Here is a 14836-nt window from a genome sequence, read left to right as displayed (position 1 = left end):
CACGCTATTCATTTTCATTTTAAGAATGCTTTGAAAGAGCACCTACCTTGTGCCACAATGCTGGCTTATTGTATCACATGGAGATTAAGCATGTGGGCTTTCGGTCAAAGAGTTTTGTGTTGGGATCGTGCCTCTTTGGGGGAAATGTGTGACCTCCAACATGTTTGATGTTCTCTCATCTCTTAAAAGGGGGTGAAAATAGTTGCTTTATAGGGTTTTGTGAGGATTGTAGGAGGCAAAAATCTATAAAATATTTAGAACATAGATCTTCAGTAATTGTCCTCTGATAATTGTCATATGACAGTATTTTTAAGTGAAAGGGCCTGTTTTTAATCTGAGAAACTTCTTACTACTTAAAAGAAGTAAATTCAAACCAGTAGCCTTGAAGTTACCAGTAAATTATAGATTATGTATTCATAGAAGAGATACTTAGTACATTTCTGTTCTTATCTCATCACGTGTATATAAGGATAAATTACACTATTTATTGAGACTATCCAGTATATTTAAAGTTGAGGTAAGCATTTAGAGTGATGAACAGATGAATAAGTGCGTCGCTGAGTACATGTTTACAAGCTGGCTGGATTGAATACAGTTAATTTTATTTTTAACAGATTTTAAAATAGCTCATTCATGTAGCTTTGGTAAGTGAATTAACCTGCATTGAACTCATCACTATGTAGTTTTCTTCTACAAAAATACATTGTATTTTAAAAAATGAGGCAAATTGATTGAAATGTTGTCTTGGTAACTATAAAATAAAGATAAGTATTAAGTGTCCTTGGTTTGCTTACTAAATACTTGTTAATTTATTCCATGACTATTAATAGAGCCTCTACCATGGAATTGACACTATTACAGGAAAAAAAAAAAAAGACAAAAGGTGCATCCTGAAGCCAGCAGCTGGTCTAATAATGTCAACTAGGTCCCTGCCTTTCTGTTGAAAAGAAATAGTTTCACAGAATATTAAATCAAACAAGCCCTCTCCTGGCTTGGAGAGACAGGGCCCAAGCAAGACAATCTGTGGTCATGTGTGAACATGAGCTAGGGCCAAGTGTCCCAATGTCCTGAGGAGCACAGGTGACTACTGTTTCTTCAAGGTGTTAGCTTAAGTCCCTGTCCTTCTCTGGAAGATTTACTAAAATTCCCAAATCAAAGAATAGTGCCAACTTCTGGACAACAGCCAGTCCAAGGTGAGGTCCTTTCCCCTTAAGCCCTCCCCAGTCACCTGCCACAGGCGCCAACCCCCTCATGCCTGTCCTCACACACTCCTGCGAGACACAGGGGGTTCCTAGGGATTTGTTATCCGTTTTGCCACTTTTCAGCTGTGCTTCTGGTGGTCTGTGGCTTGAGGAGATGGGTGGAGGAGCGAGTACTGTGTCAAATACAGTGTACTGACCACCAGATCACTAGCCTTGGGCTCAGCTAGATAGTATTAAAAAACCCAAAACAATAGTAGCCTAACCAGGATGGGAGTTTTCCTCTTATATAAAAGAAGTTTGAAGGTAAAAAATTACAGGATTGGAGTGTTAGCTTGAAATCAGGGGTTTAGGCTCTAGCTCTTTTTCTTTCCACCATCCCAGCCGACGCCTTCCAACCTCAGCTTCAATTTGTGGTCCAGCGTGACACGGAGAGGCTGCTGAGAGCCTGTGTCCAGGCAGCTGCACAGAAGCAGGGGAGGATGATGGGAGTGTCTCCCTGCAGCAGCACCCTTCCACAAGGCTTTGTGAACCTCAAGCTGAAGAACAGGTAAGTACGTGTAAAATGTTTTTCTCCAAATAAAAAAATCAAAGATATAAGTATTTAAAGACTATCGTTCACAGTCCATAAATATCTTTCATTGACTCTGACCACTTTGGTCACTGACTTTAATGTTATTTTCTATAATGATTCTGTGCCAGACCTTATCCTAAAGTTATCAATTCATAAAGAGTTAGAGACATACTCAAACTATGATGCTTCCTAATTCAGCGCATGGTGGCTTCAGACATCCTGTTTTGTGGTCTTGCATTCAGAATCAAGTTACTGAGGACTTGTAATTTAGAGTGTTTATGTGACACATTGGTTCTTGAAAAGCGATATGCAAAGTGGACTTACAAAATAAGATCCTAGTTCCCCTTCATCCTCTAAAGAAAAAAAATGCGGCCTAAGTATAGGGGCCGCGCTGTAGCCTGCACCCTCTACATCTGCCAGGCCGTCTATACCACCTATCTTATTTCCTTCCCAGGAATGCTCACTATCACTCTTATTTCACATCTTACTTCCCTGTATCATATCTGTTTCTCTCTAGTAGAGAATGAGATCCTCAGAAACAAGATCATTATAATGTATTGGATGTTTCGTGCCCCTGCCTAGAATAGTGCTTAGTTCTCAAATACATGTGATGAATAAATAAACGACCTGGAAGATTTGTTTGTACACACATCATTATTTGTATATTACCCGTATTTAATATTAATGTACCAAATTGCCCACTGCTCTCAACCATTTGCCAGTCCTTGATCGGCAAAGCCTTGATAATAAGGCAATAAAAGCCAAGCACAGTGACCTAATTTTCGCTATATGTCAAAGTGCCCAATCACCATGTCAGCAGTGCAGGGAAGGCCTTCTTCTTCCTCTCCCCTTTCCCTTCCCCTTCTTCTCCTCTTTCTTATCCCTACTCTTTTCTTTCTCCTCCTTCTCCTCATTCTTCTCCTTCCTTTTCTCTTCTTCTTCCTCCTTCTAAGCCAGAACCAAAATCATATTCGTTAGCATAGGTAAATTCTAAGAGGAAAGCTAGAAATTAAAAATACATAAATTGAGCTAATGTGTTATGATTAATATAGAAAATGTTCTTCACACAGTGGAGAATTTCTTCACAGTTTGGGTGTTTGTGGGCTGACTCATAGATGCGATTGTGATGCGATGCTTGCTCAGCCCCTACACTGTCTGAAAACTCAAGATTAATTATACCTTCAGTTCTGTACCACATCTTTCACCAGAATGGAAACAAGTTTTTTAAGGGATACATCTGAATTATTTCAAGGGTACAGATTGTGGGCACCTGCATCAGTGGCTGGCTAGTAGCAGCCACTTCACCTCACAGGAACTGGGGGAACCTCATTTTATTGGTTTTACAGTGGAGTTGCTACTGCAATTTGTCGAAATGGTTATGTCTCAGTGGAGCACACGCTCCCAGCTGTACAGTCCAAGACTAGGGTCCTGGTCTTGTGCCGGATGTTAGGACACCATGGGTGCTACACCAGGATGCAGTTAGAATGATGCCCATACCAGCCTAAGATGCACCACAAAATGCCCCATATGCTAGGTAGGTACAAAGTTCATGGCTTGAGAATATAACAGAGGATGACTCCACTTGGTTCTTCCAAGTGCTGGTGGTAGAGTAACTACCCTAATGTCAAGGGCGCCAGTAAAGGTGCAATTCATCCAGAATGTGGTAGGGTCTGTAATCAGGTTAGGTGCAACAGGAATGTAAATGATCACTCTGAATAAAGATGAGTGATTTCTAACTTGAATAGCCTGCTTTCACTTACACAAAATGTGAGCCCTTTTGGATGACAGAAGGAAAAGAAAATAAAAGGAATGTAGATGTCAAATATCTTAATTTAGCCAGAATGTAAACAGCATGGTGTATACCACTGGCAATATTTAATTGTTGATTTAAAACTAAAATGAAATTTAAAACAGGCACAGCAGAGCTAGAACAAAAACAAAACCCATGAGAACAGAAAGGTTCAGTGGTATGGGCCATCTGCTGAGCTCCACACAAAATTTCCACAGTCACCACGGAGGTGTATGGAAAATTTCTGAATCTTCTGAATCACAATGGCCTCATCTACCATGAATGATGACAGGGCAGCCCCTGCTTCACCTGAAATGGGCAGTGCCATCTTCTCAGCCCGTCCCACACTGGGGCACACCCTCACCACTAAACCTTGTGCTGGGCAGGCCTTCCAGGGGATTCCGTCTTCCCACAGAGATTCCCCTTCCTTTTCCATTGGGCAAAAGTAAGCAGCGATGTGTTTTCCACACACTCTGAACCCTTCTTAATTGATGCATTAGAATTATTCATGTATATTATCTAGCCCACACCACAGAGCTAAAAAACAAGGAGCTGATCATCACTCAATTTCTTTTTAGTACCTTTCGCTGCCCCATTCAAGTAAAGCAGCAGGTGGTTTGCACAAAACACACCCTCAACAAGGCTGACTGGATGACACCATTCTGATCTCTTGCTTGCTCCATCCTATTCAGTGTCTGAAGTTATTTGGCCTGCTCACTGTGACATACAGAGGAAAAAGCAAGCTTTTGAAGGGTTCCTCAGCATTAGGGCAGAGACACTGCGGCCCTCATTCCTCAGTGGGCTGTGTTGCTGGCCTAGTCAGGAGAGAGATAGGTCTCTGCAGGTCAAGGAGACAGTGGAGAGAGAGCAACGCAACTGGTTTCTCTTCCTGAAGTCAAGAAAAATCCAGTTCTGGAGCTCCTCTATCGAAGTCAGTCACTTCTGGCAACCCCTGCCTCCTGCTCACAATGAAGGCCCTTCCAGTGCTCAGTGGGCCCTCACAGTGCCCCTTTCATCCTGAAGCTTGAAAGGCAGAGGCTCTTGTCCCAGATGCCAATGTGCTACCAGGTGAGAGTACTCCTTTGGCTCAGCAGTGCTCTTCCGCAGAGATCTGCCTCACCCTCAGTTCCTTGATCAGAGGGACAAGAGGCAGAGGCAGGGCCAAGCGAATCAGAGTCACACTTGCCTGACATCTGCCATCGCCACCGTGTCCATCCCTTCGCTGTGCTGTTTAAACCTGCCCTCTATCCTGCAAAGTGAGAGGTCAGTACCTACCCAGCAGGACTACTGCGCGAGATGGTGCAGGTAAAATTTTAAGTGCTTCATTTGGCAACAGTGAAAGGGCCCTGGGCCACAGAAAGAAAACGAGAGGAGTGGTTTGAAAGTCTGGTCTTGGAAGTCACCTAAATATCCATCGACAGATGGCTGGATAAAAAAAATGTGGTATTTACACACAACAGGGCACTACTCTGCCATAAAGAAGGATAAACTTGAGTCATCTATGGGAAAATGGATATAACTTGAGACCACAATGTTAAGTGAAATAAATCAGACACACATGGCATGGTTTCTCTTATATAAGAAACTAACTTAATGAGTAAAATAAAAGATAGATAATAGGAAATCAGGGAGACAGATCTCAAATGTTAAGGAGAACAAGTGATGGAGGGAAAGGTGATGGAAAGAGCAGTAAGATGTGTGATGCACAGGCACCCCCCCCGACGTAGTCATTATGTACTGCGAATATTGACTAATAAAAGTATAATGTTAAAAGAAAGGAAGCACCGACCCTCACTGGGGAGGAGGGACCTGGCTCCGCTGAAACAGAAACCCAGCTGCCCAAGCAGCCACTCTGTCCCCATCTGATGTGCCGGGGACGCTGACCATGGCTAAGTCATGCTTGGTCTTCTTAAAACTTAATTTTTATTTTTATCGGTACCTGCTCACAGTGCATGATGACCACCCTCTCCCAGGGCGCCAGTGCACATCACACCTTATCCTTACTGCCCGCCTTCCCTCCCCCGTCTCTGGGTTGGTTCCCTTCCTCTGACCTGAGACCTTTTTCCCCCGTCCCTTGTTCCCAGCCCGCGTCTCAGCGGGCGTTCTCAGAAGGGCCTTCCAGCCCAGCCCAGCGGCGGAGAGGGGCGGGGCCCACGTCACAGGGACTCCCGCCCCGTGCCTGTCCTCGCCGGTCCCGCCCCTCCCGTCCCGCAGCGCCTTATAAAACGCAGGTGCCTGGTGGAGAGGCGACCAGCGCAGCCTCCTCTCAGACAGGGCACCAGGGACTAGGGGACCAGGGACCAGGGACCCATGACACCCTCGTTGCTGCTATCGCTGCTCGTCCTCGGCTCAGGTGAGCGCCGCGAGACGGGAGGGAGGAGACGGGGAGGCGGATGGTGCACGGGTGTCCCAGGGCCTGGTGCTACCGGCTCGCGGATCCCGCACACTCGCAGGCACCTTCATGGGTGCAGATCCAGGGAGTCCTGAATTGCCCGGAGTGCCCTGCCTCTCCCTGAACCCTTTCCCGTCCTGTTCTGGGGACCATGTCACCACCTCAGAGGACACCCTAGGGCCCCAGCGAGGGGAGAACAGACTCCTTGATTCTGCCCTCTTAAGACTTAAAAATTAAAGCAGGGTCCTGAAACTCAGAGAGCAAAATCTTAGCTGGTGTTCAGTTTCTTCTATGGAGTCACAATAATAAGGAAAAAGGACAATGATTATCATTCTCATTGGCGACCTTTTACATGAATTTTTTCCTTTTATCTACATATCCCTTTAAATATTCGAGCGCAGGGTAAGGAAGTCTGATCCACCTGGCACCTCTTCATACAGCAGCCAGCATCCTCCCCAGAGCTGTGGTTAGCGGTGGGAAAGTGTTTGGACCAGGACACTGAACACTGCCAACTGAGTGAGCCCATTGGCTTAACTCCGCAGGGCCTTGCCTAGTAGAAATTAACATAAACCGTGGGAAGAAACCTGGGTCAGAGCAGCTCTGTACTTGGGGCAGCCGAGTTTCCTCCTGGCAAAGTGCGAAGTGGCTTTCCTAGGTGACTCAGCCATGAATGGTAGCAGTGAGCAGTGCCTGCCTGGATCAGGACAGGATCTGTTCTGCCTGTGGCTGTCTGGTGGGAGGCCCTGTTCATCTCCTGTTCTCCTTCTTCCCCTGCAGGACATTATGCTGCCGGGCTGGACCTCAATGACACAGACTCTGGGAAAGGTGGGCCTTTGTTGCCCGGGGGCCACAGTGATGGTGGCCTTGAGGTTATGACAAACAGTGAGATGCTCTCCCCTGCAAGTGCCACGCCTTCTTCCAGGGAACTGTCCTCAGGGGCGGAGGAGGACTACTCAGAAGAGGATGACACAGAGCCGGGAACATCGGGGTACATCGTGGGTGACTCTGTCAGAGGTGAGCAGAGACTAAGGGGACACAGAGCTGGGGGGGTCTGTAGGACTGAGGTGGGGCTTGGAAGAAAGTGGCTTCCAGAGCTTCTTGTGCATAAGCATCACACTTGCATAGATAAACTGAGTCAGAGGAACAGTGTGTGGACACATCCTGCATGCCCACAGCCTAACCAGTGCATTATGCTTGACTCAACCCTCCCGACTTTGTTCAGTAGGAACTGTTTTTCCCATTTGTCAGATGCAATAGCTGAAGCTATGAAAGGTTATCCTGGCCAACGTCACAGAGGGAGCAAGCAGTCGAGCCAGAATTAGAGCCTGAGCTGATCTCAGATGCAATAACTTTCCACGGTGCTCCATGCCCTCCCTCCTGAGAGACAGGGAGCTCAAGCATTGCTGTGTGTGCTGCGTCTTAGCTTTTGGGTCTCCTCTCCACACACCAGCACCGCCCTTCTGCAAATAACTGCATTCTAACACAAGGAGCCAGAAGGAAGGAGGAAAGGAGGAAGTACACTTTTTGTTTTTAAATACTAGGTGTTGAGAAAGTGGTGAGAACAACAGTAATGCCTGCTAGAAATAGTCAAGAAGAAAGGTGTGCATAAACTTTAAATTATTAAAATAGTGACTAAACCCAAATCTTACTTACTTAACTGTATTACTTACTATACTAATTACTATATTACTAAACCCAAACCTTATTTGTTAGTTGAAAAGTAGTGACTCGTGGCTCCCTTCACTTTTTTTGTTAGCTGATTTTTAAAAAAGACCCTTTGCTTAGAATGAAGTACATGTCAATGAAAGAGGTAAGATTGTTCATTACACCCTCACAACATTCTGGAGCTTAAAGGAAGCAGAGGCCATGGTGAATCAGAGCTAAATATGCCAGGAGCATCTGTCCTAGAGGCAGAACAAGATGGTCTCAGAGCATCTGACTCCTCCTCTGTCGGGCTCCTGATAGAAGGGGGAGTGGGCACTGCAGCAGCAGTGGCTGGGGTTGGCGGCAGATTGGAAAGTTTTCATGAATACACCCCCTTGCTTCTGAGCTAGACTCTGTGTGGAGAGGGATCACTCACAATTCCTGTATGCAGAGGGATGACATTAGACCATCACAGTGTACAGCAACTGGTCTCCTAAAGATGGTTTAAGCTGTTAACATTTCAGAAGATCAGATACATTGCTAGTAGGGTGAATGACTGCTGATCCAAACTGTGACACGTCATAAAGTAGCCTGAGACCGTTGGTTGAACTCCTTTGAAAGGCTGTTCATTTAAATGTCCATGGATGTAATGTCTGTTGCGACACCTCAGCATGATGACTAGTGTTTGACTCTGTGACTTGTAATCTATCTGATAAAGTACAGTTGCATTCATTTAAAATGTTTCTTTTAGAGGATTTATGCTAGCTTTTTTCAATCAGAGAAAAGTCTCAGTATAAAATTTGCATCGCCACCTACTAAAATTACTACTAATTTGACTTTATTATATTATAATAATCTGCTAAAAGATTTGTCATTTCCTTAGTCATGGGGGTTCTATCTTTGATGACCTTGCTAATCTTCACTGAATTTCTGATGTTTTCTATTTAATGGTTCTGGGTGACCTTATGACTAACAGTATTTTCTCTTTTTGCCGGGCTCTGTTTGCTAAATGCTGGATCATATAAACCTATTAAGAGATTAGTGTAACAGAATGTACAGCACCAGATGGAAACCTCCCCTCTTCATGTTTAGTATGGGAGTAACCCACACCTTGCATAACCAGAGGGCTGAACAACATTTCTGGAGACTTGATAATTTAAGAGAAATTTCTGGGGCATCAAATACAAAACCACTAGGCTATTTTCAAATAGACCCAGAAATGAGCCCCCTGTCAAGTTTCAATTAGTTATAATCTGAGAGCTGGAAAATTGATTAAATATATAATTGTCATTTTTCCATCCTCCCTCAAGTAGTGTCCATCAATTCCCAATGGGACAATGACCAAAAGGCCAGTACAGTGCACAAAAGCAACGCCCCCCCCACCCATGGCCACTGTGATCATTGGCATTGAGACTTTCAAGTGCAAACAGCAGAACAAGAAAATCACAAACTCTGACATTCAGGCACTCATTTTCCACTGCGTGGAAAGTTACTATGGCAAGTTACCTTTACTGAATTTCAGTTCCTTCTTTTTCATCATGTAGATAACAGTATATACGACCATGACCATTACTAGGAACTTGGGAGGTACTACTAGAAATTCAAGAAACTATTTAAAGTGTTTAATGAACTTTTCTCACAGGTAACTCCTATTAGCAATACTGATGATGATACTTATACAAATCAATTTAAAGTATGTGAATAAGAAGTGAAAGAACTAAGGTGTCCAAGTTTTTAAGTGCTGCACATCACAACTATTCTCTGCCCATTTAGTGATGTGCATTCTATGAACAGTGAACTCACCCTCTCCTGCTTTGAGTTCCTTGTCTCGTGTCTCCCCAGTCCTATTCCAGGTGACAGTAACAGTTGTCAAGAATTCTTGTTTTTATTTTTCAGTTGAACAGGTAGTGAAACCCAAGAAAAACAAGACAGAAGGTGAAAAGACTTCAGATAAACCCAAAAGAAAGAAAAAGGGAAGCAAAAATGGAAAAAGTAGAAGAAACAAGAAAAAGAAAAATCCTTGTGTTGCAGAGTTTCAAAACTTCTGCATTCATGGAGAATGCAAATACCTAGAGAACATGGATAGGGTAACCTGCCAGTAAGTTCTTGTAATTCTGTGCAATTCTATATCTCTCATATCACATCTGAAAACCTGCACTTCAGAAAATCATTGGTTTTTTACAGTGTATAAATCAAGGGTCAACAAATGTCTCATTCAAGGGTCAGGTGGACATTTAGGCTTTGTAGACCAAGGTCATGTATGTACTTATGGAATAAATTAAAATGCAGTCATTTTAATTAACAAAAGACTTGCCAGGCGTGGTGGCACACACCAGTACTTGGGAGGCTCCCAAGCACTCTCAGCACTTGGGAGGCTGAGGCAAGAGGATCGCTGTGAGTTCGAGACCAGCCTGGCCTACATAGTGAGTTCCAGGTCAGTCTCAACTACATAGTGAGACTCTGTCTCAAACAAACAAACAAACAAACAAACAAAATGCGAAAACTATTTCTAGCTTGCAGGTTGTAAACTAAAATAAAAAGGGCAATTGGCCAGATTTTATGTGTGGCTGTAGTATTCTGACTCTTTTCCCCTGTATAAACTGCCATTTTACAAAATATGTATTTTGAAAACATCCTTTTAAAATACTTTTTGCATAATCTTTCATGTTGTTCTACCTCCACCAAAGCATCAGCACGTGAGATGACAGGCAATGTATTAACTGCGTAACAAGGCATTAGAGGTAGCAATTGGCCACTAAAACTTGGTAGAGTGTGACTTCTTGGATTATCACACCCAGGTCAAAGCTAACAGATCTTTAGGTAGAACATAACACATGTATTCATGATTTTGGAATACAAATATCTAGCATTACTGTTTTTAATGTTGGAATTAAATGGCTTTTTTTGACCTAGAAAGTAAACTTGAAATGCACAAAATGTATTTGGTGATCTTATTATTTATTTATTTTGGTACCGGGAATCGAACTTGGGTCCTTGCATTTGTGAGGCAGGTGACAGAACCACTGAGCTAAACCCCTGGCCCTGGTGATTTTAATTTTAAAACATGGGTTGTTGCAGATGTGACCAGGATTACTTTGGAGAACGGTGTGGGGAAAAATCCATGAAGACTCACAGGATTGCTGGTCATGACTTGTCAAAAATCGCGTTGGTGGCCATCGCTGCTTTCGTCTCTGCTGTGAGCCTTACAGCCGTCGCAGTGGTGATCACAGTCCAGTAAGTGTGGTTGACCTAAACTCCCCAAGGAAGGAACATGGGGCAGTATTTCCCAGTACTTCTATCATAATTCACTATTGCATCTTACTAGAATCCTTCTTTTGGTGGCACATGATACTGAATCTGAATTTGGTCAAAATTTATTTTACTTTGGCCACCACTAAAGCTTTATAATATAAAGTGTTTTCATAACTAGAAATTTTTTGAACATAAAAATTGGTAGTATCATTTTATTCCTTTTTTCTACGTATGCTTTTCCCCCAAGTCTCAGAAAGTGCTGCTATCGATCTTTGAATATTTTAAGCTTTAGCAAGCTTCCTAGAAAATAAGGGCTAATTCACAACAGGTTCACAGCATCAAGCACAGAGCATCAAGCAAGAGAATTTCAAATTAGCAGCCATTACAAGATTGTCTCTGCTCATATTACAAGGCCAAATTCTGACTTAGTAACTTCATATCATAGTGCTTTATAGCATAGCTTGGGCCTATTTTGTTATGATCCAATAAGTAATATGGGAACCTATTAAAAAGAAAAACCAAACATTTGCTCTGCATGGCATGCTGTTGGAAGCCAGGACAATTCTGTGACTGTTGCACCTTGGCAGTTTCTGCCTGTGCTGGGAACAGCATACCACTTACCCACCTTCTGCCCAGTGACTGCGGGCACTGGGCCATGCTAGGCAGATGGCAGGATCCATGCCTCAGGATGGTATTGTCCACTGTGTACAGGGAGCTGGGGGAGGCATAGTGGCTCCCAGATGACTCATGTGCCAGCCCTCGGAGCTTGGGAAAAGCAGTGGACTGTTGTTCTAATTTTAGGTCTCAGTAAATTACTTTAACAACTGGATTGTGTATGATCTATGACTACTGACTTCAGGAAAGAAGGGGTTATCTTCTAACACTGTTTACTGCTATCTTAAATTCACATCAGATAGTGATAAAATGACACATAAAACTGTTTTATCGTGTACATAAAATTTGATGTGCAGCTTGAATTTGCTTTGCACACCCTAGAATTTGCTCTGGTTTTCTACTCCTAAGCCAGATAATGCAAATGTGTTTAGGAAAGATACTCAGAGAAAAACTATTATTATTTGACAGAAGGGTAGAAGAAAAAATTGCGAGTTAAGGATGATGCTTTGGAATAATTAAACTTCTAATTATTCAGCCTGCAATATTTAGTAATCTTTTGGAAAAACATGGCAAGACTATCCTGTTGGCACTCTTCAAATGAAGCCAAGAGCTTTATCCTTTCCTCCCACGTTTTCCTCACATACAAAACAAAAAACTAAGTCGAAGCCACAGTTGTCATTTTATAACTACAGAAATTTTTCCTTAAACAGTCAAGAAAAGTTTGTACAATTGTCATAACAGTGTTTAGTAGTTTGACTAAGGGCCTCCTAATTAAAAAATTGCTTATACAACACCAAGACATTTTTAAACAACTTAGTTTTTAAAGAAAGTAACAACAAATAAAATGAGAAGGAAATATTTATATTTACAGATAAATCTAAGCTGTTTTATAAGCCACTTAAAAATTCTAATCATTTAAATTAATTGGTGTCATACTGTGCCATTGTCTGTTCCTCCTGTGCTCAAGATGTGTGTATGTTCTGTGCCTTCTCAAACCGTGCATCTTGGGGACACAATTCGTCTCATTCCTCTGGAAGTATGTTTATTTAAAGGCAATGTTAGTAAACTTCAGAGCTGAGTTCAGGCTTGGGTTGAATGTGGGTATAGTGCTTGGCTATAAGAACACAGTGGAAGGAAATTCTGGTACTTGTGGACGCGCCCATCAACATACAAACGAAAAGAGCTGAGATAACTCTAGGATGTGTTGCTCTCCCCAGGCTTCGGAAGCGGTACTTCAGGGATTATGAAGGAGAAGAAGAACGAAAGAAGCTGAGACAAGAAAATGGCAACACACATGGCATGGCATAACTGAGGATGATACAGGTTTGATCTTTCAAAAGATGTCTTTAGTTTCTGTCCCATAACATCCAAACTATAACATGGCTATCTTAAGAAGAAGAGGAATATCTCTTTTTTTTTTTTGAGACAGGGTCTTATTATGTAGTTGAGACTGACCTGGAACTCACTATGTAGGCTAGGCTGGTCTCGAACTCACAGTGATCCTCCTGCTTCAGCCTCCCCAGTGCTGGGATTACAGGTGTGCGCCACCACACCCAGCTTCGGTCTGTGTATTAATTGACTATGTTGGTGAGACATAGTTCTTGTTCTCCAAGAACTAATGTTTAGTGGAGAGGAATGGAAAGGGAAAGTACAGTGAGTGTCACCCCATGGAAACTGGCCTGATTCAGATGTGTGTTGGGGAGAGAAGTGTGCAGGGCCAGGTTGAGCTCACACCCTGCCAGCCAAGGTCAGGGTGCTGGCACCCCAGGTGATAGGGGGAGACAGTAGGCTGGACGGTCCTTCAGAGAGTAGTAAGGAGTACAGACTTGAGAACAATTTGGTAAGGATATATAATTTCATTTTTGTAAAGGCAGAGAGCTCTGGAGTTGGAAGTGTAACTCAGTGGTGTAACTAGCATGAACAAGGCCCTGGGTTCAATTCCCAGCACTAAATAAATAAGTGAATAAATAAGGGAGAGCCGAACACATTTTAGACAGAAGGCAAGAAGCTGCGAAGAAGGATATTTTGTTGATGAATGTCAGGAGTTAATGACCATCACTTCCAGAGGGAGAAAGCAGAAAGGAAATCAAGATACACTTTGATTTGATATTTCCTCAGATATTCGGGGAAAATGATTCCACACTCTTAAGCCACTGATGTTCCTGGCATTAGTGGGTGAAGAGTTACTTGAGGTGCTTATTAGATATGCATATTCCCATATCCAACCCAAAGTCTACTGGATGAAAATTTCTTTTAATGAGGGCTCCTGATGGTTCTAGTGCTTGGGGAACCATAACAGTCAGCACTGGTTATGTGTTGTGTTACATTCTGGGCCTGTTATAACTCAGGATATAGGTCTTTGTTCCTACGGATGCCACACTCAGGATTTATTACATCAATTGTTTTTTACTGTATTGGCTTAACTTGCAAAAGTTAAGACCACCGATTTAAATAAAGGCGGATTTTTTGTTGTTGTTGCTATTTAATGCCCTTGTGGGATATGCTGCGCTGGCATATGGTGGCTGCCTATTATCTGGAAGCAGCTATTATTATGCCTTGGTACTAATTATACTAAATTACCCATATATCATAAAACACTAAGCCACCTAGTCTTTGTTTTCAATTATGTCTACTCTGTAGATTTGGTTAGGAAAGTGACTTTTTTATCACTGTTGTTCCTTATTTTTTAAAGCAGAGTTTTACACAATGGTTGTGAGAATTTGTAGTTTTCTACCTAAATAGGCAAATAACCTAAGGAGAAATGAAAGAGGAATTCAAGCCATAGTCACAGCTGGTCTCTGAAAAGCTCTTCTCATTTTTCAAAAGAAATGCTAGAAAAACTGACAGAAATTCTGATTCCTGGAAATTTTTTTGACACTGCGTTGGCATTGACCTCATTTCTAACCCTCTGTTCTCACAGGACATCAGGTTGGAGTCGTTGCCCCATCTCAGAGTAAATGATGAGCTGGTCTCCTTTCATGAAGAAAAGGGAAACTTCTGGTGGTTTTGTCACTTTTTATGCTAAGTCTTATGTCTGTACATAAACAGATGCGCGGAGATAAAAAGTATTTTTTCAAGTTGTAAATAATTTATTTAATATTTAATAGAAGTGTATTTATTTTACCACTCATTAAACTTTTTTAATGAAACAGATTGAGTTTGAATATTAGTTTTGAGACTACAGTATTCCAAGGTATTTATTTTTCTCCTGATACTGAGCTGCTGATCCTTTATAAAAGGATTTCCCCTCTCTCTCTCTCTCTCTCTCTCTCTCTCTCTCTCTCCTCTTCTATTTTTATGTTGATTTTTAAAACATTCCCTTTCTTAAGGAACTTTTTCTTTTTGGGGGGTGGGGGGGCATGGGTTAGCGG

The 14836-nt window shown here is 42.5% G+C and overlaps 1 protein-coding gene across 1 annotated transcript; it reads left to right on the top strand.

The window, feature by feature from the left end:
• The first annotated feature begins 5762 nt into the window (after positions 1-5762).
• Positions 5763-14520, top strand: Areg (amphiregulin). Its single transcript, XM_010640606.3, has 6 exons — positions 5763-5915; positions 6732-6968; positions 9495-9696; positions 10677-10832; positions 12683-12788; positions 14386-14520. The coding sequence occupies exons 1-5, from the start codon at positions 5873-5875 to the stop codon at positions 12771-12773; spliced, it is 729 nt and encodes a 242-aa protein (XP_010638908.1). The 5' UTR covers positions 5763-5872; the 3' UTR covers positions 12774-12788; positions 14386-14520.
• The last annotated feature ends 316 nt before the right edge of the window (positions 14521-14836 follow it).

This window comes from Fukomys damarensis, unplaced genomic scaffold (assembly GCF_012274545.1).
Source record: "Fukomys damarensis isolate Sample0158 unplaced genomic scaffold, DMR_v1.0_HiC HiC_scaffold_37, whole genome shotgun sequence".
In the NCBI taxonomy this organism is placed as follows: domain Eukaryota; kingdom Metazoa; phylum Chordata; class Mammalia; order Rodentia; family Bathyergidae; genus Fukomys; species Fukomys damarensis.
Note: the sequence above shows the minus strand (reverse complement) of the source record. Positions and strands in the feature narration are given on the sequence as shown.

Coding starts and splice junctions, on each gene's coding strand:
- Areg (XM_010640606.3), top strand. CDS start 5,873: ATGACACCCTCGTTGCTGCTATCGCTGCTCGTCCTCGGCTCAG. Junction 9,697..10,676: donor ATGGATAGGGTAACCTGCCA/GTAAGTTCTTGT, acceptor GGGTTGTTGCAG/ATGTGACCAGGATTACTTTG. Junction 10,833..12,682: donor GCAGTGGTGATCACAGTCCA/GTAAGTGTGGTT, acceptor TGCTCTCCCCAG/GCTTCGGAAGCGGTACTTCA.